Source organism: Diadema antillarum, unplaced genomic scaffold, assembly GCF_040938485.1.
Source record: "Diadema antillarum isolate AM-2024a unplaced genomic scaffold, OU_Dant_1.0 seq00000015_RagTag, whole genome shotgun sequence".
Classification (NCBI taxonomy): Eukaryota; Metazoa; Echinodermata; class Echinoidea; order Diadematoida; family Diadematidae; genus Diadema; species Diadema antillarum.
Window position 1 is genome coordinate 2,088,318 of NW_027271135.1, and position 26,701 is coordinate 2,115,018.

The 26,701-nt window shown below is 38.4% G+C and overlaps 1 protein-coding gene across 1 annotated transcript in view; it reads right to left on the reverse strand.

The window, feature by feature from the left end:
- Positions 1–26,701, reverse strand: part of LOC139725123 (glycine amidinotransferase, mitochondrial-like) — a 33,178-nt gene continuing 6,477 nt past the window's right edge. Inside the window, exons 3-8 of the mRNA XM_071636210.1 lie at positions 9,485–9,751; positions 7,425–7,620; positions 5,300–5,490; positions 2,174–2,317; positions 1,278–1,509; positions 1–227 (exon numbers count right to left, since the gene is read on the reverse strand). Of these exons, the coding sequence (XP_071492311.1) occupies positions 1–227; positions 1,278–1,509; positions 2,174–2,317; positions 5,300–5,490; positions 7,425–7,620; positions 9,485–9,751 (1,257 nt within the window). The remainder of the gene's footprint in view (positions 228–1,277; positions 1,510–2,173; positions 2,318–5,299; positions 5,491–7,424; positions 7,621–9,484; positions 9,752–26,701) is intronic.

Sequence of the window (26,701 nt, forward strand, 5' to 3'; positions counted from 1 at the left end):
CTACAGATAGGACTGAAGAGACCCTCTACGACGAATGTCGCAGGTCCAGCAGTGGAAGCCGCCACCGAGTGAATTAGCGTACTTGAGGGAGACCTTGACGCACTCGATGCCCAGGGACTCAAACATTTTGATGGTTGGGACCTCGTTGCGATCGACGACAACGCGCTTGGGATCCAGCATCAGGATATTCATCGATAGCCACTTGGACGACATCCAGAGAGGGTGAGCTATGGTTTAAACACATAGGCCCGAATTCACGAAGGTGGTACAATCTTTGTCAATGGTTTAAACCATAATTGACAAAACCATATAGTTTTGTATAGGGCGCCAAGTGTCGCATGTCTTTTTTCGTCGACGTAATTACTTATTTCGTAACGCGAAATAGGCCATGCGACACTTGGCACCCCATACCAAACTACGGTCTTTGTCCATGGTTTGCATTATGGACAAAGATTTTACCAACTTCGTGAATTCGGACGAGTTTGCAAATGTACGAACATAAATGAAACAGGAAATTAAGAATTCACTTATGAATTTGCTTAAAACTCGGTGAACAATAGCATTGACTAACATTGAATTTCCATTCTAAGGTATGGACAGAGGTATTTGCGAGAACATCAATTAGGCAAATCGAATAAAAAAAAAAAGTTTACTATTGACACTCATCCATACAGGTTAAGGTCCTTTCAAGAAATTTCGGGTTTCAGTTATTTTTGTTACAACAGATTTTCCAGACAAACTTCGTCAAACTTGTATCTGATTTAACGATATTATCATTCTGTTGTGAACGAATTATCATTCTGTTGTGAACGAATTTGACAGTCAGTATTCAAGAAGCTAACTAACTAGTTTAATTCCACTGGCATGTATTTTTGTGATGTTCTCTCATAATCGTGTGAAAAGCGCGGTCAGATTAAGTATGAACGTAAAATACATGAGTTTTGAGACAGTTTCAATGTTATAAATGTTAGGGATTTAATTCATGGCATACACAAGTATTTTAAAGCATGTGGCCAGCATTTTTCGTTGTTTTGTTCTCTCTTTTTTGTGGTTGTTTTTACCCTTCATCTATTTGAATAGATTGGACAAACGTCATGTAGGCCTACCTTTGAGATGTTAAGTACTACTGCTGTGTATATAGATACTGCTAACTTATGCTAAAACTTAACCCACATTGCTGCTGCCATGTATGCCATACTTCAAGTGCAGAATTCACATCTAAAAATGAATGCAAGTATCATTGTTTATCGTCATCCGACATACTAGCATTAACTCACACTCTGGCATGATAGGTTTTGGCGCCTGAACTATCTCCCAGCCAGCCTTCTTGAACGTGTCGATCTGGTGGCAGGGTCTTTCGGGATTACACACCACCAGACCAGGCCCGATGACGTTGAAGCTGGCGTCGATGTGCATCGGGTTGGGGTCATCGAAGGAGAGAACGTGGAGGTGGTATCCGCGGTCGGCTAGGTGCCGCTTCATCCACTCGATACCAAACATATTCGTGACCTTTAGCGAGGGGGTAATAGGAGTACATGTACTCAAGTTCAGTACAGGTCAGCTGCAGTAAAGACTTTGTTTTTGTTTTTGTGTTGTTGTTGTTTTTTTTCACGGAAAATGAGCATTAATGTACACATGCTGGATTCATGTAGTCAGATATCTCCTGGTTTGTCTCCTACATTTGATTTTGTCGAAAAAAAAAAAAAAAAAAGTCTATCTAGATCCTTGTCGGGAACCGGAAGGTGTATTAAAGTGGTTTTATAAGTTTGTGTTGCGTTTTTGTTTATATATGCGGGAGTTAAGACTTCTTTACGATGTATCTGCCTTGAAGTAAACGCTGGATTTCTAACCATCCGAGAGTGTCACAACCAGTATATACGACCAGAACAAACACGAGAAAATCTAATCTAGAAGGCAATTTTGATAGATACCATCAGATGTGCTATCTTTTTCTACATGGCATCCGAAGGTAGGTATCTCCACGATAGAGATGGTCATTCGATGTCTAATGTTTCCATCTGAATAATTTAGAAGCCACTACAACTTTGCTGGTGGTGACAACAGCGTGTCTAAAATATATTATGCGCTTAATTGCTCGACAGAAAAAAAATACAAATATGAAAGGGAATGAGAATAAGGGGTAACCGAAGTTATAATGTCTAATCGTTCTTACCTGGCTTCTTTGGACGAAAATGTCCCTTCCGGCTCTCATGAAGTCTGCGGCGTCAAAACAGGGCTCGTGCTCGGTTGTAACGTATCGACCTTCGGCCACAACCTGACGGCGATCTACACAGTTGCCCGTGGCCATGGGGTACTCCTATGAAGAAAAAACAAACGCGTTAGTATATTGACGTATTTAGTGTACAAGCACTCATTTGCAGAAAGCATGGGGGCCTTGGGATAGTGTGTTCGGAACAGACACAGGGAAGATTGCATGTTTCTGTAGAATGGTAATGTAATTGTTGCCTGTAGGCACAAAAAAAAAAAAAAATGAAATTACACTTATCTCATATCGACGATGTAACAATTGTATATTGTAAACCATTCCACAACTTTGAAATTAACACGTGCATTTTGCACTGACTGTCCGTTCACAATACTTGTCTCCTTGAATCATTTCATCACCGGGTTGCAGAAGACAAAAATGTCAACAAATTGATTACGGATGGAAAGACGGACGGAAGTCATGCCCCAGTCACACAGTGCTTTACGATGGATTACGTCCGCCGCGGATAGATACGAATGAGTGGACGCAGGGGGACGCAGCGTGGACGCAGGCATCCGCAGGGACGTATGTAGACGTAACTGCCCGTAACTCATCCGTAAAGAAACGCAAAATGACGTTGCCGAACCTGCGAAATTTTGAAATGTTCAAAATTTCGCAGAGGGACGCCACGGACGCAAACTTACGCAAGTAACCGTAACCAAACGTAACTATCCGTAACTGAACGTAACTACCCGTGACTTGGACGCAGACCATCCGCAAAAAAATTACCTCCCGTCCGTTTGCGTTCGCTTACGTCCACCGTAAGTATCCGAAATTAACCGCAAGTTAGCGTATCACAACAGTTTGTCCGCTTACGGATATTTACGGACAGCTCCGGATGTTGCGGACAATTACGTCCTTCGACGTTTTCCGTTTTCCACTCGCATGGGAACACAGAGACTCGTGGGAAGACACACAACTCCTGTTGCCAAGCTGCAGCGCCTTTACCTGAAGGAATGCTACAACACAGTCGGAGCGGTGGAGAGGCAGAACTGCATGGTCAAATTATGAAATTTCTCCCACAATTTATGGTCATTTTAAGTGGCACCCAAATACCATGTATACTCATGACATCGGTTTACTCTTGGTGCTGAACTTTTTTTCTTGTACTCTTCGAATGTATATTTTTCGAAAAAAGCAATATTTTGGGTAGGGGGTGGGGTGACAGCATTTTATTAACTTTTCTGGCCGGGGAAGGTGTGGGACAGGGGCAACTATATAAAATGAGAACGAATTTAGTATTTCTCTATAGTCTTACCCATGCACTTTACGCTCCATCGAATATGTATTACATTTTTTGATGATGATAATAATAATAATAATGATAACAATAATAATAATAATGATAATAATAAAGGACATTTATATTGCGCAGCTACTATAATAATATACTCTACTGCGCATTACAAAATGACATGCATATAAGAAATTCAAACAGAAATTACATTACTTCAAGAGATGACTTGATATTGTACTTGGGTGTGGGAGGGGTGTTTGAAGGTTTTGATGTCTTTTTTCTGTAAATTTAATAAGCATTGCTTTATCATAAATATCTCCTTAACATAACCCAGTAAGTCATGAATATCGCTGAACAACGACAGCGTAACCACAGTTTGTCTATTCCATGACTGCAAGTAACATTTTCTTACTCTAATGTTTAACTTTTCGATCTATATTGTATTTTATTTGTGGTGTGGTGATGTTATATGTGACCCTGCACCACAGAACACACAAACAGTCGCCACACATGACATTTTAGTTGGGAGCATGTTCTGAAAGAGCAGACTTTAAGCTTTAAAATGATGCATTACTCAAATCAAATGGACTCTCGTAACCTATCTAAATATTGGAAAGAATGCGCACACTCAGAAAAAGTGTAAACTGAGAAAAGAAGCTCTGAAGTACAGTGTCTATTCAAGCGCTTAATCTTTATCAAGCCGTGCTGGTTGTGCGATGAATGGGACAAAAAACAGGATGGAAACCACCGAAGTAACAACAATAAGGGGATTATCAGATTAAACTGAAATTAATAATAATGATAATAATAATAATAATGATAATGATAATGATGATGATAATAATAATAATAATAATAATAATAATAGTAATAATAATGATACTAATAATATTAATAACAATACTAATAACAATAATGATAATAATAATAATAATAATAATAATAATAATAATAATAATGATAAGGCCTTATTTACCCAGGGTAGCCAAGTCAAGATCGGCTCGGTTGACCCATTTCACCTATTTTCAGTCCTCACACAAAATCAGTGTGTGCGACTTTTTGTTCGTTTTGTGATGCACGGTCACATACATTTTTTTACGTTTATGACGTTTATTCATATTTGAGTTGCACAAACAAAATTCAAACTTCAAGTTCAAAATTTCATATATCTTTTATTATTGTAAAGTAAATTAAAGGAATACGATTTTTTCACAACTTGTACGTAATTCAATTTCAGTTTTCCCTAGTGTACAATGTAAGACAGTCCAAAATGAAATAACCTTGCTGTCATAATACACTGACTTAGCAGGGATCGTAAGAGAAAACCAAATTGTCCATAATTATTCATAACAATCTGTAACTATCCGTAACTATCCGAAAAAAATGCGCATCTCTCCGCAAGTGTTCAGAACTATTATGTGCCAATTCGTAAGAATATCCGCAAATGGACGCAAGTATTCGCATCTGGTCGTATCTCTCCGTGTCGCCCGCATTTCTTGCCCGCATGTTTTGTACACATTTCTGGTGACGGCAAAGGATCCGCGGGGGTCCGTGGAAAAAAATGACTTTTTTGGACGTAACGCCGGACGCAGAGCATTATGTGACTGGGGCTGAAGGAGGACTTACGGACGGACGGATGGACAACTCGAAAACAATACCTCCGATGACACTTCGTGACGGAGGCACAAAAAATACAGTTGTGCTCAATACAATAAGCAACGAAAACATAATATTATGATATCACCACCACAATACAGACGAAAGCATGATCATTGCCGAAAGGTAATCATATTCACCTGGTCGTACAACTCGTCGCTCATCGTCGGCTTTGGCGGGGTCGTCCACTTAGCACCCTGTCTGAAGTATTCCATCACCAGTGACCTGTAGGCCCGGTACTCAAAGAAGCGGGACCGCCACGCCATGGGGCATTCGATGATCTCATCGCCGAGCACCATTAGGATGTCACGGGGCATCGCGGCGTACATACCTGATGAGTATCATCATAACATCTATGATGTTCAAGTTTCTATATGGGTGTGTTACAGATAAGAACGAAACGCAAATTGTGCCGTCTGGGCAATTTGGGTGGAAGTTATGGCAGATCTAGTCGACTTGGAATGGAGGGGTCGGTAGGAGAGAGAAGGTGAGAAGAGGTATCCATCTTTCATGTCCTTGATGAACAATTTGTTTCTAGTTTTGACGAATTCATCCCTTGCTCTTTTTCAGATAAATGTTGACATCTAGCTTACTTGGTAGTCTATACCATAACGTTATTTTTTATCATAACTTTTTTATCATCAAAAGATATCTGTTCATGAACATTCTTCTAGAAACAAGGTATTTCAGCTTGACAGGAGCCTCGAACTCCTACATCAATACTCATCTGTACTCCAGATACTTCTGTGAAATACAACTGTAGATTTTACGACCTCAGCAAGCTTGCAGCTTTGGCATTAATGATGAAACGAAAATCGACTGCCATCTGATACCAAAAGTAATACGTTTAATTCTGACCGTTGACTTTTCTTCCAACTACCCTCCTGATTAAGATCTGTGCCGCCATATTACTTGTACAGTATACTCTCCGCGTAATCGGGTATCGCTTATACGGGTATTCCGTTTAATTGGGGAGAAATGTCAAAGTCAGTTTCAATGCACATTACAATTATCTGATAATCGGGTTGCCTCTCCGCATAAATGGGTAAATAATTTTCTTCTAATCTACTTTCTACCCACATTTTATCACAGATATAACACTTTAAGAAATCATGAATGTCAAATTTTCCACGATAGCGAGGAGTCTTAGTCAAACCACAAAGTTTTATGAAGACATATTTGTCCATAAAAAGAGTGTAAATTAATGCTCCTGACTGAGCAAGTGTAAGGTATGTATAATGTGCCGTGCGAGCACGCGTGTTAAGCATACAGTGTAGGCGTTCGGTGCAGTGTACAATGCATGTACATACACATTGTGTGTGTCAAATGTGAATGAGACGTGTTCTTCTGTTAATTGGGTACTCCGCTTAATCGGGTAAGAAACGCTCTGCCCGAGCCTACCCGATTATGCGGAGAGTACTGTACCAAATCTGAGTGACTGAATAATGTTCATTGTCACGGAATGACCTCTATCTGTTCATATTTGACCCCAACTTAAAGCACTCCAAACGAAAATGGTAACCCCTGAATTCTTGTATTCAGATCACTCTGATAGATTCAGAGTGAGGTTATTGGAGTCCAGTTATCTCATTAACACTGCCTCGTCAATCTCTCCCATCCCACCTGCATACCAACCCCATTGAGGGCCGGCCGTTGGTTACTTTTTCAACATCTGGTCATTTAAAGTTGTATTCTGACATTTCAGTTCTTACCGAAACACAATTAGAGTGGGATTAACCTATTCCATACCCAACATGTCTGCGTAATCCTCGTTTGGAGGAAACGGCTAGAAAGCATGCAATAAATCATAATATACCTCATAGATTCCCCTTATCTGATTTGTTAAAAGTGGAGTCATGAAAATAGCTGTGCCCCATATTTTATCAAAATGACGTCATGATTTACTGTGCCAGGGGCATAGAATCAACTGTGCCCTGTAAATAGGTTTGGAGACAGTCGCAACCCCTTACACATAGAGCACTCATACAATTTGTATGTACGCACCAATGATACGACCGCCGCGCTGTCGATCAGCGTTGATTACGAGTGCTGTAAAAGAGACTAGAATCTATATTTTCGGTATCTATACTTCGGAATCTATATTTTCGGTATATAAAACAAATAATGACAGCTTGATATTCGGGGCACAGTTAAAATTATGTAGGCCCTCGGTGATGTGAAAAACATAATTTTAACTGTGCCCCTCATACAGCAGCATTCATTATTTGTATATCGCAAACCGCTGTGAGCAGCACAGGGCCGAACCTGTAGAACGAAAGTCAGGAGTGATGTATTCCTCCTGATAGTTGCAAATATCGGGACGACGAACAGTAATGCCCTCATGTTCCAGAACGTTGACGAACTCTTCGATTTCCTTCTCGGCAACCTTCAAGTGCTCCACCGGGAAAGACTGTCCACCATATTTGCCGAAAAATTCCCAATGATCGTAACTTGTATTTGTCTGTAACAGGACAAAAGGGAAGCAATGGTGGTTAGGCAGTATGTCGACAAGAATGAGAGCACGCAGAAAAGATCAAGACAAATCACATGAAGTGCCCAATTCAACTTCGAAAAATGACGCCCTTCACGAGACCATGCAGCGGGTCTACCGATTATCTGCACATGACTCCACCTTACGCAACACCCTCCATTTTAGGGACACCCTTAGTCATCATCATCATTTTGTGCAAACTACAATCCCTTCCCTCATGATGGTTCCCGCCAAGTTTGATCGAAGTCCAGCCGCCTTTTCTTCTTCTTCAAAAATAAAAGATAAAAACGTCAAGTATGCTGAAAGATTTCAAAGGTCCTGTCCCATGACATCGCCACCATAATTATCCAAAAAGTGATCCCCTCCCCTCCCCTCCCCCTTGGTAATACGGTTGCACGTCACGAGACCGACACCCACCAGTCATACAGTTCACAAGTTATACAGCCCATGAGTTATATAGCTCACGAGTCATACAGCCCATTAGTTCGACACTAAGCTAACAAGGCCCACGAGACCGACACATTAAGCCCCGTGTTGTATCTGTCGAACTCGTGGGCTGTTTTTTACCTAGTGTCGAACTCATGGGCTTTTCATTGCCTACTTTCGAACTCGTGGGCTGTATGAATCGTGAGCTGTATGACTCATGGACCTGTTTTCAATGTCGAACTCGTGGGTTGTATGACTCGTGGGTTTTGGTCTAGTGGGATGACCCGGTGATACTCGATAGGTGTTAGTCAAAATCCAGAGTCCTGTTGAATGTGTCAAAACGTTATGGCATTAAGTTAATATGGGGGTATTTGGGGCCGGTCTGGGGACATCGTCACTATTTGCCAGTAAGGGAAACTCGATTTCAAGGGAAAGGATGTTATGTTCGAACAACATGGAACATGGTATTGCGTAATCGCCGACAATTTCCACACAAAGCGAGACTGTAAAAGGTGAATGACAGTGACTTTTTAGTCTCTGACGTACCTTAAACGTGGAGGTTCATTTTTATACCCAAATAAATTAGATAAAATAAAATTTCTATCATATGATAATTATGCTGGTACATGTATGAAAATTCCATCTCAAACACCAAAGGGTCATTTTGATTTTCAGACCTGAAATTCAGCGATCTGGAGCACACTTGGTAAAATGTTTCCCCTATCAAAGAGTAAGAAAAAGAAATATTAACAGATAACTAAATGAAGAAATCGCGGTATCTCAGCTCTTGTTCCGTGTGTTCGACATCACTGTGTAGGCCTATAGTGATACATGCAAGTCGATGGGGGGGGGGGGGGGGAGAGGGGGACAGGGAGGGGTAGCCCTCTCCCACACTTCCACGGAGCGGTTGCATTTTTAGAATTGGAATAGAACGATCTGATGCACACTTGTCATGCTTGTAAGAAATATTCGGAACATTGTCAATCCCCAAAGTGTGCCGAACCGAGCGGGGATGAGGCAACTTAAAGAGAATAAGGGAACTTCTGAATATATTGGAATTGAAGTGACAAATTTGATGCACACATTTTGATGAAATATTCTAAAATTTGTCGCCCCCCCCCCCCCCCAACAAGTTTGCTAAGTGTACGGAAGGGGACCTGACGGGAGAGGGTGTGGGAGGGGTATCCCCCTCTAGAGATTTTGCAACAAACGACAAAGCAACGAAATAAAAACCGACTGCCTTGTTAGGACTCTGCTTCAGGCTATCAGCAGTTGATATTCCACCTTACAATATTTGACTTTAAAAAAATGAAGTGCGTTTCCTTGAATTCTTCATTTGTAAATATGTGTAAATATATGTTATATGTGTATGTATATCCATGTATATTTGTATATGTTATATGCTCACTTTGACCTCGGTAGTAAATGGCGGCACCGTTGCCCCTTCGACTCGGCCAACGATCACCTCTTCCAGCGGGTCCCACTCGTTATGGGACCACACTGGGCTCTTCGTCGCTGACTTTGCCGCTTTTTTCGCAAACGACATAGAATCGTTCACCTCCGGCCCAGCCGATTCCATTACTGTTACTTTACGATCAGCAACTAGATGCTCTGAAGACGACATTACACTGTACGTGGTTTGGAAACTCCTTGAGAACAAACCAGCACAGCGCATCTGTGGGGACAAAATAAGTCATGGTACAGACATTTTATATACACACCGTGGGAAATTGTACGAAAAAGTAAGTCTCACGTTAATGTCATCATAAACAGATTGCAATCGCGGCCATTGTGGACAGATACGACGTATGAATAAAGGCATGTTAGTCAATTTCTTGCTGTAATAATTTTCTTTAAAGGCATTTTTTTTCTAATTTGTAAATGAAATAAAGACCCACTTTTAGTGCTTCAAAATAGTTCTATAATGTGATTAAGAGATAAAAAAAACAAAGTAAAATTTTAATGAATATAACCAATGTTTGCATCAGTGTTTACAAAGTATTGATAACAAAGAATGCGAGCAATATTTATAATATATTTATTTCGAGAACAAACCATCTACAATAGGTTAGTGAGAGAGACGAAAAATCACCGATATTGGGTTGAGTGTAGAAGAATTTATGCTATTTAGACAAATTTCCACTGCTTTGTTTTTAATGCTTGAAATTTGCAACACTACAATTGAATAATGTATTGACTTTGCAGCCAGCTTTGCAAATGGGGTTGTGCAATGCACATTTTTCTTTCTTTTTTCGTTTTCATAGCACCTTAAGCGTTGCTACATGATGATCTCTGGAACTGCGGATAAAACCAGCAAGTGTGTGTATTTCTGGTTACTGCAAGAACAGCAAAATGAAACGAAAAATAGTCAAAAAGAATTAATAATTAATAGATAAAGACAAGTAAATACAACGAAATTAATAAGCATAATATGAGATGAATTAAGACTGATATGGTGCAGAGTGAAGACTACATTATCAATCTGGAGAAAATACAAGGCAAAACAATACACAAAGATAAGAAAAAGATAGAAGCCCTTGCAAGACCAACCTACCAGTCTTCGAATGTTCTTCTTTCATTGCTACCAAAGGTAACCAGGACCTTTAACATTGCCTTGCAATGATACTATGATGTTAGAAAGAAGACGAAAGAAGTCCTGCATTACGTAGCAAGGTTTGGTTTGCTGTCATCTTCCAGGTAGGCCTATGCTATACTCAACCTCTTGGGAAATGTCGTACTAGATGTTCATGACTCGCTTCGGAGAAAGTAGAACAGAAATCAGATTGTCGGTTGGATACGTTTTATCATATACTCACGTGCTCTCTAAGACGAACAGCTTCTCGGGCCCTGCATCCACGTCGGAATAGTCTGACTCCGATCATGACGAAAACTTGTGATGTCTATTGAAATACCTGTTGGTGCAAACCCAAGGGAAATAATCCATGTGTATAGCATTCGACTGAGAGTGAAATTGCCCCCTTTATTAAATTCTCAATCATGGAACGATCTAATAGAGCAGTGAGGATGACTCAACGCCTTATATCGATAATTTTTTTTTTCAATTTTAATGTTGCAAATGCCTTTGCTGAATAATGGGATCGATGGCATGCAAGCTCATCATGTATTTAGGTATTATATAATATATATATATACATACTTATTAAGAGACAAATATATATAATATATTTAGATATCATAATTATGCCTATTTTATTATACATATAATTATATATATATTTATATACAGACATCCATTATACATACGTACATACAGTCAAACTTACTGAACTTGAATATAAGCGAAACGATGAGTCCCGCAACCTGACGTACCTCCACAAGAAGTCACCCTCAGATTGTTATACACGTGGATTCAGTATTCGTAGACCCTTGCAATAATATGTGTCTTTTTGCAGATCTGTTACAAAGAGTAGGTCTGAGTCCAGTGTATAGAAGCGTGAAAAACCAATGAACCGTTGCCCATAACAAGATCGCAGCAGCTCGCCCCAAAGGTGGGGTCGCTTGAAGTCGCCAACTTCAATGTTTTGGACGTGTTCAAAAAAATGTTGCGAGCTCCGGTTAGGTCGCGCCAACTCGCAAATGAGGTCCCACAGTGAGCGAACCGAGATCGGGCCAAATCGCAAGCTGGACAAGTATTCAGGCCTACCTGCTCGTCCTTCCACAAGGGATGAAAACTCAAGAGAGTTCGTGGGGAAGTAGAGTTTTAACAGTGTTAAAGGACAAGTTCACCCTCATAAACATAAGGATTGAGAGAATGTAGCAATATTAGGAGAACACGTCATTGAAAGTGTGAGGAAAATCGGACAATCCGTTCAAAAGTTATGAATTTTTGAAGTTTTTGTGCAGTAACCACTGGATGAGAAGACTACTGCAGTGTATGAATAACTTAGATGTCACATGCGTACAACAATATAAGGAAAATATAAAGAGAATTTCACAAAATTCCATCTTTTGAAAAAAGTACATAATTATTCCCTTGACTCGTTACCGACATATGTTAGGGGTAATATTATTTCCCCTGCCTTTAGAAAGAGACAAGTCAAGTGCTCTTTTATTTTGCGAAAAAAAGTGAAAATATGTTGAATTTTCTTTACATTTTCTTTATACTGTTGTACGCATATGACTCACAAGCTGTAGTAGTCTCCTCATCCAGCGGTTCCAACACAAACATTTTAAAAATTCATAACTTTTGCATCGATTGTCCAATTTTCCTCAAACTTTAACTGATGTGTTCTACTAATATTGCTGCATTCTCTCAATCCTTATGTTTATGAAGGTGAACTTGTCCTTTAAAGACAAATTCAAGACACTGAAGTCTTACAAGTACAACTGTGAAAATTTGACCAAATTTTTTTAAAAAGGACATTATGACATTGTAAAGTTTCACTAACTTCGATAGAACAGTTCTTGTACAGATATTTACATGCAAAGGAGTTGATGATGTCATCACCTCTCATTTTTTTTCCATCCGTAGTGCAAAAATAATGACAATCATTCAATGTTTCTGTTCACAAAGGGTAAAATATGTTATTTCTAGTTGAATAACTCGAATAATGATCAGTTAGACATATCACGATTTGTGATCCATCAGGAAAAATTGCGCTTGAATAATAAACTGAAAATGTGGGAATCTATGTACCACCTATGTGGCAAGCTGTGAATAAAATGAAATCAAAACTTCACAATTTGCATATTCGTATTGACTGTTGACTTTTTCATATTTTTTGAAAGAACTGGCCCTCTTCTATATTGTGCTAAAATATGAGCTCATAAAACGAACAGGAAAGTGTGTTCTTTTAGCAGTTTATCTCGAACAAGCTTTTTTAGAATAATGTAATTCGGTGTGTCTTTAGAGTCCATTTTCATTTCTTGAAAAAAAAAACTGTACACACTCTTCACTTTCAACTCCAATAACTTTAAAAAGGATGATGCTAATCCGTTGAAAGTTAGCATTAATCATGGACAGGGTATGTTGATAAAACATGCTCGATTTCAGCTTAATTCCTTCATTGTTGTTACTCCAGTGGTTTACATCCTGTTTTTTTGGTCCCTTTCATCGCACCGCTAAAGGTAAAGGTTAAGCGCTTAAAATGAACCCTGTGCTTCAGAGCCTTTTACCTTAGTTCACACTTTTCCTGAGTGTGTGCTTTCTCTCCAGTATTAAGGTACTTTAGGGGAGTCTATTTGTATTAAATATACATAATTTTACAGCTTATAGACTGCTATTATTTACAATCTGCCCCTAACTAAAAATCCATGTCTGGCGACTTTCTTGTTGGTTTTGTGATGGAGGGTCACACCTAAAGACTTGATAAAATGTGGAGGCAGTCGGATGCCACAATCATGACAATAGACCCAGAAAAGAGAAGTATTGAGCAGAAGTGGCCTCCGAGCTTAGAGCTTAAAGCTTAGAGTCTGCTCTTTCAGAATATGCCCTTAACAAACAAAAAAAAAAATCCATGTTTGGCGACTTTTTTGTTGGTTTTGTAATGCAGGGTCATAAGTAAAGACTTGATAAAATGTGAGAGGCAGTCGGATGCCACAATAGACCCAGAAAAGAGAAGTATTGGGCAGAAACTTTTATGGCCTCCGAGCTGGAACTGTCCGGTAACTATTGGTTGACCAGCAGTTCAGAGAGCCATTGTAAAAATGCATGCAGGTGTGGATTCCAGATCAATAGTATCTTTGTGAGCATATTCTCGCAGACATATCTTGCACAATTTCTTTTCTTTCGTTTTTTTTTTTTCCTGTTCATGTATTCATCAGTGATCATGCACCGTGCAGCTTTCCCCTCTACTGCCCCCAGACTGTGTAATACGCTCCCTGCTCTTCTCAAATCATCACCAACACAAGATCACTTCAAACAAAATTGATGACCCACCTATTTTGATATCCCTATACATGCACAGGACTTGTATTGTCTCTGCCTGGTAATTTGTATTATACATTGTCATCTCCAATGGCAAACAGGGATGACATCTCATAGCGCCTTATATTCAGTTGAAAAGGCGCTCTAAAAATATCAACTATTATTTGTACTTCTAAAGTTCTGCGTGTTTTGTCAAATGTTATCTTGCACAAAAAACCCCTCCATGTACAAGTTCTAAAATTGAGACCTTTTAGTTTCAGTTTTTTTCAACTTGTCCAGTTATACAAATAAAAACGAACAAACAAACAAACAAACCTATACAAACAAATGTATATCAGGCCGGGATCAATGACAATTTGCCAAAGAGCAAGATGCTTCTAATGCAGAGGGGTTATGTAAAGACAGACTTTTTTTCGTGCATTATATTTATGCATTATTGTAAGATTGCAAATGTTAATCTACGTTTACTAATATCATGTCCGAAAAAGTAACCGGTGAGAGTCGTAACGTGGCAACAAGTGAGTTTAATACAGTTTCTTAATTTAACTAATCATTAATTTTGTATGTCGACTGGATGAATGAGAACAGTTTACATCGATTGCTCAAAATATTGCTTCATATCTGCTTCTCCTCGTGACGCCTTTCACAGTGTAACAAGCATGACGGGTTTAGCGATAATTCGTTATATATACAACTCAATTCAATAGTGTATTTATTTCCATCATCAAAAAGAAAAGACAAAGTTGACATAATCCAAAGTGATGCAATTTTTCATTTTTCTTACACTCGTCTGATAAAGGATTTTTTTTTCAAATACAATATAAAGTATATGCACGAATGATGTCATAAAAAAGAAACAATGCACTTTCCGATGGTAACAAAAATAGTAAATAATCACAATGATGGAAAACAGTGTTCCACTAAGAAAGCCAAGCTTGTAAGACGTGGAACACTGGAACAAAACAACAACAGCACCAATTTGTTATACCAATAAAACATATTCATGTTAAATTCTTCTATAATTATATTACTGTACATTATTGTACATTTACTCATATATCTAAATTGATCTATTCTAATAAATTTTCATTCATTTTTTTTTCGAGTCAATACTATTGTACATTTATTGTACATTTACTCATAATATATCTAAATTGATCTATTCTAATAAATTTTCATTCATCTTTTTCTCGAGTCAATGTCTCGACGCTCGATTGTTTGATTAAAACATATGGTGAAAAATCATTCCAATCTATAAAAGGGTAATTCGTTATAAATGCAGAATTCTCCTCTTGGTGACATAGCAAGACGTTTTGGCCTGAGCTATCATCTCTATGCTGACGACACGCAGCTCTATGTTGCCTTCAAGCCAGGAATAACCGATCAGGTCTGTTGTCGGCAAATTCAGGATTGCTTGGCGGCAATGCAGGACTGGATGAGTGGCAATTTCCTGAAACTTAATAATGACAAAACTGATGTGATCCTGATTGGTTCCCGACACCAACACTCTGTGTTTGAGATGGAGCACATTTCCCTGAATGGCCAGAATCTGTCGCTCTTGGAATCAGTTCGTGACCTTGGAGTGATCCTAGACAACAGATTGAATATGAATGACCACATCACAAGTGCCTGTAAGAGTGCCAACTACCATCTGAGGAACATTGCAAGAATTCGCAGATTCTTGTCTGAATCTGATGCAGTCAAGGTTATTCACGCCCTAGTATCGTCACGCATTGACTATTGTAATGCAGTATTAGCTGGTCTGCCTAACTCTTCTATCTGTCGCCTCCAAAGAGTACAGAACAGTGCCGCCCGTGTTCTAGCTCGTGTGATGAAGAATGTTCACATCACCCCAATACTAAGACAATACCACTGGCTTCCAGTCAAGAAGAGGATTGAGTACAAGATTCTTACCCTTGTTTTCAAGGCATTACATTGCATGGCTCCGAAGTATCTTCAGGACTTGGTCACAGTAAAGCAGTCAGCTTACAGCCTACGTTCTTCGTCTTCGACGGTGCTACATGTTCCCAAAACTCGGACAACCTACGGGGATCGCGCCTTCCTCCATTTGGCTCCTTCACTTTGGAATAAACTTCCGGATAATGTTCGTAACATACACAGCCTAGATACTTTTCAACGACATGTCAAGGTATATCTTTTTGCTCAATCATATGATTAGGGTTCTTTTTTTTTGTGTGTGTGTTTTTTCTTCTTCTGTTAGGCGTTGTCATTGTATTGTATTATTTTGTATGGTATTGCACTGTATTGTAATGTACTATTTATTTGTACCTTTTCTATTTTCTTAAGAGAGAGCAGAAAGCGCTTTGAGTAGTTTGTAACTGGACATAGCGCTTTATAAGAAATTACTTATATATAATTATCGTCGGCTTTCGATCCTTATTCCTTGCTTTATCTAGAGTCATACTGTTCACAAAGGACGTAACGGATTCTTGAAAAGTTATGCACTTTCGATGCCTAATTTTAACCAGTTCTCAGTCAATACACTCAGCCTTTTTCGCCTTGTAGGAATTTCTCGATTTTTCGCTCTAAAGCATACTATTGGAATTAGTAGAACAAAACATAAAACTGTATCTTTTCTGAGAGGCAAACCCGAGTTATATTTCCCAATGAGGCCATCAGCCCAATCAAACTTTGCTTATGGTGACGGTCTCCTGCTTCTTTGTTGAATCAAAATGTACTGCCCTATCTGTTTTATTTGCAACTACACTGCAAAAATATCGGTGTTAGATTTAACACCACAGGTGTTAAATCTTTTACCGATCAAGTGTCAATAGAGGACCACATCCACGGGTGTAGAAAGTATGTTGTGATGGAGGTGTTGAAAAGTGTTCACCTGGCACTTCTTGGTGTTAATTTTACACTGTAGCTGGTGATATTTTTGACACTGCGCTGGTGTTAATTCAACAATGACACCGCATGGTGTTGATTTGATATTGCTGGTGTCAATGTCAATGATATAAAACCCGCCCAGCTTCAGCAGGAGACCACGCCAGTTGGTGTTACAGTGGTGATGTTTTCACACTTTTTTTTTTCAAAAATCAAGTACTATATCGGAAAATTCTTCCTCGTCTTGTTGAAGGTCAAAATCAACAAGAAAAACAGTAACAAAGAAACTATTCAAAAAGCAATTTAATATTTTGAAGTGAAACCCGGAGGTGTTGATTTAACACCACATTTAACACCACAAATGTGACCCTGCCCCACAAAACAAAACAAAAAAGTCGCCAGACATGAAATTTTAGTTAAGAACATATTCTGAAAGAACAGACTTTTAGCTTTAAAATGATGTATAACTCAAATCAAATAGACTCTCCTAACCTATCTAATTATTGGAAAGAAGGCACACACTCAGGAAAAGTGTGAAGTGAGAAAAGAGGCTCTGAAGTACAGTGTCTGTTCAAGCGCTTGATCTTTACCAAGCCGTGCTGGCTGTGCAATGAATGGGATAAAAAACAGGATATAAACCACAGGAGTAACAACAATGAAGGGATTATCAGATTAAACTGAAGTTGATCATGCCTTGTTAACACTTTGTCCTTAATTGATGCTAATTTTCAAAGCAGTAGCACCATCTTTCCAAAGTTATAGGACTTGACAGTGAAGATTGTGTACAAGGTTTGTACAAGGTTTCTAAGAAATAAAAAAGGGACTCTAAAGACTCACTTATAGTCACATTATTCTGCCAAATAATGTTCCAGAAAAATTGCGGAAAAGCGCTCTTTCCTGCTCGTTTTATGATCCCAAATTTTATGATGTAGAAGAAGACTTGCTCTTTCAGAAAATATGAAAAAGTCAAGATCGGCTCGGTTGACCCATTTCACCTATTTTCAGTCCTCACACAAAATCAGTGTGTGCAATTCTTTGTTCATTTTGTGATGCACGGTCACAAATGAGCACCAAAAATTTAACACCAGCTCGGTGTTTCATAGTTAACACCGGACTTTTTGCGGTGTATAAATGTTTTACTGTTTTTTTTGGGGGGGGGGGGGGGGGCATGCTTGCATTATAAGCTGCAGTTTTGTGTTGCTCCTTTGTCATTCGGTTAATAATTATGTTTGTTTAAAATTTTCACATTGATTCAATTCATTCTTATTTGATTTCATTTGAGAAGCAAAATTGATATGAGCGAACGAATAACAATGTCGGAATTTCATCGCTTGCGTATCTGCTCAAGAATCATGCCATTGCCGGCAACCAAGGGTAGCCTGATGGTAAGTGTTTCTGCACGGAAAGCAGTAGGCAACAGGTTCGACTCTCACTGGTTACCTCTTCCGGCATGATGTTACGTAGATTAGCAGTTGAAATCTTCCAATACGCATATAATGCACGAAAAAAAAAAATCTGTCATGGCGTATCTTCTCTGCATTGCAAAACCTCTTGATCCTTTTTGGATTGTCATTCATCCCCTACATGTTTTATTCTACTAATTGTTTAACTAGACAAATTGAAATAAACTGGAACTAAAACCCCTACATTTCAGAACTTGTACATGTACATGGAGGTTGTTTCGTGCAGAACTTTACACGGTATTTGGCCACAGATGAATGCATGAACTGAAAAAAAAAAATCCAGTTTTTCTTGGAATGACTGCGTGAATATGCGCACAAAGAGACTATTGATCTGGAATCGACACCTCCATGCATTTTTACAATGCTTGCTCATAAATAAGTAAGAAGATAGGCATCTCTTTGAAAGACATTTTTTTTTTCACTTTCAGGTCCAATATTCCAAAGATGACAGGGTCTAGGTACTAATAAACTGGCTATACAAGTAAAGTAAGTACACTGTAGTACGGACTTTGTACGTACTCGACTCTTCAACACATACACGTGTACAAACGTCAACACGTTTGATTCCCTTTTTGTCATAAATGTCCATGCAGGCAACTCCTGTACTTCAGTATTTTCATGCATTGCAACGCTGTACTGGTTTTTTGTATTAAAGATGTTTTGATATTTCAATGCTTTTTTTTTTGGAAAATGAAATAAATGCAATGAAATGGAAACGACATGGGAATGAGACACACGTAAGATACACACGCGTGAGCGAGCACACACACGGATACCGGATCAAGAAAATTTTAGTCACTACAGTAGTAGGGCCCTACGCCTAGACTACGCCCACCTACGCTAGCAATTCACATTCAACACACCGTTCGTAAGATCCAGTAAGCTGTCAAAAATCCGACCGAATGCCAAAATCTCATCGCTTATCAAAAATCGATGCAAAATCGGCGTCATGTTTTCAAAGCGCGCAGGGCTTAATTAAAGTGTTGAGAATCTGGGTGGCCGAAAGGTGCTATAAAACTACGAAAACTATGCCATTCTGATACGATTTGTTTTCTTCGCTTTATCGCTTAATATGCTGCGGCTCATTTTGTACGCGCATCGACACGTATACTGAACGCGCATAATGTATCAGCGCCAGGCAGGTCGCAGTCTAGCTGGCTGGGATTCGCATTCTTGGGGGGGGGGGGGGGGGGGGGGGGGGGGGGGGTTCACAAAGAACTTAGTTTTACTAAAGTTATGCGTAATTCCCGAAATCATGCGTAACCTTACGCAAAGACTTTGAATCCTGTTTTACAAAGCCCTAAGTCATGCGTTTAACAAGTCTCGCCAAGTCATGCATAACATTGCCCATGGTCTCAAACCACCCGTGAAATCAATCCGAAATGGAAAGATTAACAGCATATCTATTTCTGATATTCTTTCTTAATTCCCTTCATTTTATCTTATCCCGAGTGAGGATGCAGTACATAAGTCCTACACCATTTACTGTACAATGATTCAAATTCCACATCGGTAGTATACGATCCCTATTCACTGATACAATCATACAGCATGCACTGGTTAAAAAAAAAAAAAAAAAAAAAAAAAAGAAGATAGACCGACATCGTACATCTACATGTAGCTTGTAAATGATTTATATTTCTAATCTTTTCCTGCCTTAAAATATTATATGAATAATGCATTTTCGACTTCTTAGGTGTCTACTATTGATATAATCACTGCAATACAAATGAAGAGCTTGTTTGCAAAAACCGATAAGTCCATATTTGTCAAATGGAAATATTTGCGATTAAAGGTGAAGAAAAATAAAGAGAATAATAAGTACATTTTTGCTTCTTTTGACGATAACTTCAAAAATATAGCTTTATATGTAGTGACCAATATACATTTAAAAGGTATTATTTTGTACTTTATGACAGAGACCGTACTTCAAAATCTTCAAAAATGGACTTATCGGTTTTTGCAAACAAACTCTTCAAATATAGGTTTTCCCGGCCAATTTTGCACTTTTGTCAGTCCACTTGATAAAAGGTTCATTCAGTTTAGCGAAAATCCTCGTCACGGCACATTCTGTCATTCAAAATTGCAACTTGTTCGTTCAATTTAGCATTTCGATCAATGAAATTGGCATATGTGCCTTTCGAATTCATAAAACAGGCATTCAAATAGGCACGTGCTCTTCAGTCATTCAAATTCGCCAGCACTCTTGCGGAAAATGGTATTTCAGTCATTCCATTTCGCGTATGGGCAGTCAAATTTCATACATGTTCATTCAAATTGGCGTAATGTTATTTCTAATTTGAAAAGGTAAGATTTATACGTATTTAAATGTGAATTTTTGTTTCATCCACACACTGTTAAGTATATAGTAAAGGTATCTTTGACCCTAAATAACTCGAGTTTGTTTTTCTGCGTTTCATACATGTTATCAGAACTATACATGCACCAGTACCATAGATTCACTTCACTTTCTTATGTCCAGTCATGGCAGCACGAGTTAGATACAGGCGTATCTCTCAAGAAGACAGGGAAAGAATCATAAAAGCATTTGAGGGTAATAACCTTGACAAATTGATGGCTAGAGCTGATCCAAGAACTTTATTCCTTATAATAAGATTAACGTAATATAGCACCACCAAATGAAAATAATGAAACATGCAGATGAAAGAAATAATCACGATGAAAATTGAATCCTCCTCCCAATTTAATAATGTCAAAACATCGGTGAATGATATAATGCTATCGAACATTATAAACACATACACTTATTTTGAAAGTACTGTTGCAAAGGTGATATCAGAATAAAGAATGAATACGTAAATATTATGAAAATGTTCAGATGCTTGCAAACAATACTTATGATGAATGAAAATGAAAAAAAGGATATGAAAGCATAAACGTGTCTGCTAAATCGAATGCAGTAAATGCGATATTGGACGCCCAAGAATGAATTCGAATGAACGAGCGCAGCGTATACGTGATCACGTGACTATATTATGCTAAACTGAAAAAAAAAATACGAATTTGAACTGAAAAAAAAAATGCTGATTGGAATGATGTTAAAGGTAATTTGAATGCTCCAAAATGAATTTGAATGAAAAGATCATAAAATTGAAATACCGAACATGCCATCTAGACTAAATTGTACTAAATGGAATGCAGCAATTAGGAATAAAAAGTGCGAAATTGGCCGGGAAAACCCATATTACAAATCACCTTTTATTACACTGAAAAACAAAAAAAAACAAAACCTTGTTAAAAAAAGATTGTTAGTTTGTTCGTGCAAAATAACTCAAAACGTGTTTTTTCAACGTGTTTTGTTGTTGTTGTTGTTCTTTTCTTTTGCTTTTATTTTAGGTTTGACTACTCTCACTAAAGTGCATGCTCTAATTTCTACTGTTCCAGGGCTAAGCTGCACTCCATGCAGCTGGGAGTTGATGACGCAACAATTGGCTCCTAAAATTAGGAAACCGGGCGATTTTCAACATGGCCGTTGCATACGTATGGGTGGATATCACGGATCTCTAAGGTAGAAGAAGATCAGTGGTGAAAATGAGCTGCTTGGTGAAGTGTACACTCTCAGAGTGTTTCTCTAGTTAATACTTTATAATAATAATGATAATGATGATGATAATATAGGTTTTCCCGGTTAATTTCATACTTTTGCCATTCAAATTCATTAATGTGCATTTAAATTCATACAGCGCACGCACGGGAAAATATTCGGGCATTCAAATTCAGAATCCGAGCGATCAATTTCATTTAATATGGGCGTTCTATTTCGTTTTTCGTGAAATCAAATTCACGATTGGGCTTTCAATTTCCAAATGCGAGCACTGACTTTCCTACTCGTGCATTCGAATTCACACGATTGCCATGTGATAGTCCCGATGAGCTTGTTTGCAGCGTCCAATTTCATTCTTAAGCGATCAAGTTCCTACTTCGTGCAATCAATTTAACGAGGAAAATGGAGTAGACTTTTTAAGAAAGGAAAAAGGGCCAACACAACCAATGAAGGCTTACATGTAATTATGATTGTTTACAGGTTCTATATTGTTCTCTGTTCATATATTCTTTGTTTTTCATCTCAATAAATTTCAAATTATAAGGTCCAATCAGCAGTGCATCCAAACAACACAACTATTTAATCACATTTCTTGATGATATTGCATGCTGACTACGCCCCAACACCAACCACATAATGACAATATTCATCAATTCAAAGACAAACTGACACACAATGATCTCACATAGTCCCGCAAAAGTAAACCAATAAGATAGCAATACACAACAAACAAGACGTATAAAATGTTCATGTATCCGTTTCAATATAGTCGAAATTGTTTGGTTTTTTTTTTTTCAACCAACGCTCCGTATCATGCTCGTCTGTGGGCCTATACAGTGCCTACTTTTTGTTTGTTTCAATTACGATCTAAGAAAATGGCTGGATAACCCATATTCAGCTGCAATAGCTGGTCTTTCATATGGGGTCCAGTTGGATGTAAGCCTTAAACGCCTTGCCCTTTGCGATGAATAAATGAAGTTGGGTCTTTTACGTGCATGAGTTATGACTCTCTCACACATGGGACCTCCATTTCATGTCCAATCCGAGGGACATGTGCCTGTATGTTCCTTTTCGCTAGGCTCGAGTTCAAACTTGTCATTGAACAGGTGGACCTCTACTGCAAAATAAATGATCATCATAATTCCCAATATATTGAAAGCCACACATTATAAAAAACACACGCATACACGGCCCCAAACTAAGTAAATTCAGGACTTCTTTAAAACTGAATGCAGTTATTTGGAACATGGGTGCCTATTCACGAATTTGAATGACCGACGAGATTCCGTCGCCATCTTGACATAAATTTGAATGCTCATTGGTGAAATGCGTGCTCCTGTCTTAATTTTGAATGCTCCGATAGGGAATTTGAATGCTCCGATAGTGAATTTGAATGCTCCGACAGTGACTTTGAGTGCTTGGATAGTGAATTCGAATGACTGGATTTTGAATTTGATTGCTGATTCAGTGCTGCAAGAGCGGAATGCGTGAAATCGAACGCTCGGAATAGGAACTTGAATGACAAAAGTATGAAATTGACCGGGAAAACCTATAATAGTAATGAAAAAACTACTAATAATGGTAACAATTATCATAATTGATATTATTATCATCATTATTATTGTTATTATTATCATTATCATTATCATCATTATTGTTATCATTATTATTATCATTATCATTATCATTATTATTATCATTATCAATTGTCCGTGTTGATGTTTTGCTGTTTCTGTGAGAGGTAAACTTGTGCTGACTCTTTGCTGGGGATTCGAAGAATTTGGCCGACACAATCGAGCTCAAGCGTTTCCATGCGTTAACATGCCGTCTTTTCATTGCCCTCAATTTGAAATACATAATAGAGATGTTGTGTGTTTTGTTTTGCCCTCACCCACAGGGTATATTCAGCTTCTCTTTATAGGTATAGCATCAACTCAGCACAATAGCATTGGCAAGAAATGGGCCCTAGTAAAATGTAGCAGTTGCTTTTGCTTGACCTATATCCTTTTGCCTGTAGTGTAATGGTAAGCATATACACTGTGCAGCAATCAATGTTTCCTTTTTAGCCGTTAATGCTTGCACTTTAATGGGCTGTGAATGCACCCTTGATGCTTTATACCTAAGGGGCGGATCCAGAAATTCCGTAAAGGGGAGGCGCCCTGACAAAATTAAAGGGGGGGGGGGGGGGACATCCCCCCCCCACCCACTGTGCGCCCTCCTCTGGATCCGCCATTGTACCTTGAAGTGGTGGATGGGGATAGGACTATAAATGGGTTCTCGATGTAGAGTTCTTGTTAAACACAAAACAACATAATTCTGTTAGATGAAATAAGAAAACACAGTCTTTCACAACAAAAGCAATTACTATACAAAAGACCCATACATTACCCAAACCAAAGGGGGTGGGGTGGGAGGTGAACAACACTGGAATGGTTTAAACCCGTCTTTCACACAAAGGGAGATGCTGAAACACCTTAAAACACCCCTCAGTACGTCTTTATTGTATGGTTTCGCCATCCTCGTGCTTTGCAAATATACCACACACAGAACAGAACAGAACAGCAATAGAAACGAAGGACGATATTTTACCTTATATTTCGTGAGTGAATGCTGACCAGCGGAGACTGCGAAAGATGGCTTTTATAACTTGTTGACCGTGGGTGAGAACAGAGAGACCGACTTTTCCGATCGGTGATGGTTACAATGATCAACACAAAATTAAAGGTGCAACCGCGATTTGCATCTTTTGACATGCGAGCTTCTTATGCGATATAGTCTGTCAGTCTACCCAAGAAGCACGGATCCATAGCAGCGCATACTGACATTCCGTTATGTGGAATGCATCCAATCCGCTCATAGGAAAGACTACTAACTCTACAATAGGTTGGAACAACTCAGTATATAAAAGGACAGGCAAGAAGAATATCACAGACTTCTTTTTAATGACTGATGGATGTGTAAGACCAGACTACTAAGGTGAAAGAACGAAATAATGGACTTTTCCTGGCAACTATACATAATGTACCCCTCTAAAAACATATCTTGATTTTTTTTTCAAGTATGAACACCCCTCTTACAGCGCTTGTAAAATCCTTGTAATGGACCATTACTCACTGTACATTTGAATTACCAAAACCCACTCAGCCGTCTCAATTTCTACCCAAAAACCCAAACCTGTGAGTTATTTGTAGATCATCAACAATACATGATTTGATCTCAATGAACTAAACGGTTATTTATTTTTTTTCGTCAATTTTGGCACACAGCTATAGGACGCAAAATAGATCGACGCGTTGCCCTGCCAGCGAAACGAACTGCAACTGTGCTGGCTGTACGACTGATTGAAATAAACAAAACCAAAAATGATGATGATGATGATGATGATGACGATGATGATGATGATGATGATGATGATGAAACAGCATTTGTATAGCGCCATTTATCTGTAGAAACATTCAAAGGCGCCCAGCTCCCTCAAAGTGTCACACATCATTCACAAAATTGCTGGAAAATGAGGAAATACTGCTTGTACATAAAGCATTCACGGCGCATAAAAATAAAGCATCCTTAAAGTTTTAAAACTAACACTACACACTCATGTTGTAGACACCAACCATTCACGTTACAATAAATATTAATGCTTTGTAAACCAGACATTTATACTGTATACATCAAACATCACTGATGTATGTATCGTGTATATGTAGACAATGCATGTAAGACATGTAATTATGGGGGGGAGATGATTAAAAGATCAAAATTAAAAACAAATAATAAAGACCATCTGTGGCAAGTGATATACTATAAGAAAGGTTACATTGTAATTTTACAGAAATGTTTGGAGCCCAACATAAGAATGAAGGCAGAACAGCTAAGCGAAATAAAAAAATATATATATGTTTTCCTTCAATGTAATTGAGCACAATATGTCAATCTAACTACTGTACTGTAGGTCCTGCGTGCCTTACAATCTTTTACTGGTTTAGCTAAAGAAATCAAGGGGTCAATCATCCACATGTGATTCTGTTTTTGTTTCTGACCCTGCATTACAAACCAAGAAAAAGTTGCCAGATTTGAATTTTAGATAAGGGTTGATTCTGAATGAGCAGACTCTAAGCTTGATGTTAACTCAATTCAAATGGACTCTACCAACCTATCTAAATATTGGAAAAGAAAGCGCATACTTTGGAAAAGTATGAACTGAGAAAAAGGCTATGAAGTACAGGGTCTATATTCAAGCGCTTAATCTTTACCAAACCGTGCTAGCTGTCTGGTGAATGAACCAAAACAGGATGTAAACTACCAGAGCAACAATAATGAAGGGATTAGCAGATTAAAGTGAAACTGACCGCGCTCTATAAACACATTATATTCATGACTAATGCCAACTATCAAGTCAGTACCATAATCCGTTCAAACGTTATCAGAGTTTAAAGTCCATGAAGAGTGTGCAAAGGATTTTCAAGAAATGAAAATAGGCCATTAAGACATAACTGATATCGCAACTTTACAAAAAGTGGGTTGTATAAAAACTGCTGGAAAAAAAAAGACACTTTTCTATTCATTTTATGATCCCAATATTAGATGCAATGTACAAGAAGAAGAGCGCTTAAAGAAAAGTATTATGAAAAATTCAAGATTGACTTGGCTGACCCGTTTCACTTTTTTTTTAAGTCCTCACGTATAATCAAGGAGTGAAACTTTTTGTTGGCATGTGATGCATGGTAACATTTGGAATCAACATGTTCTGTTTTGTTTGTAGGTCTACATGAGCAGTTTTGAACAGAAAGAAAGGTAATGCTACCTAGAGATATCATAAGTCAAGGCACCATACCGCAGCATTGATGCCATTATATAAAACAA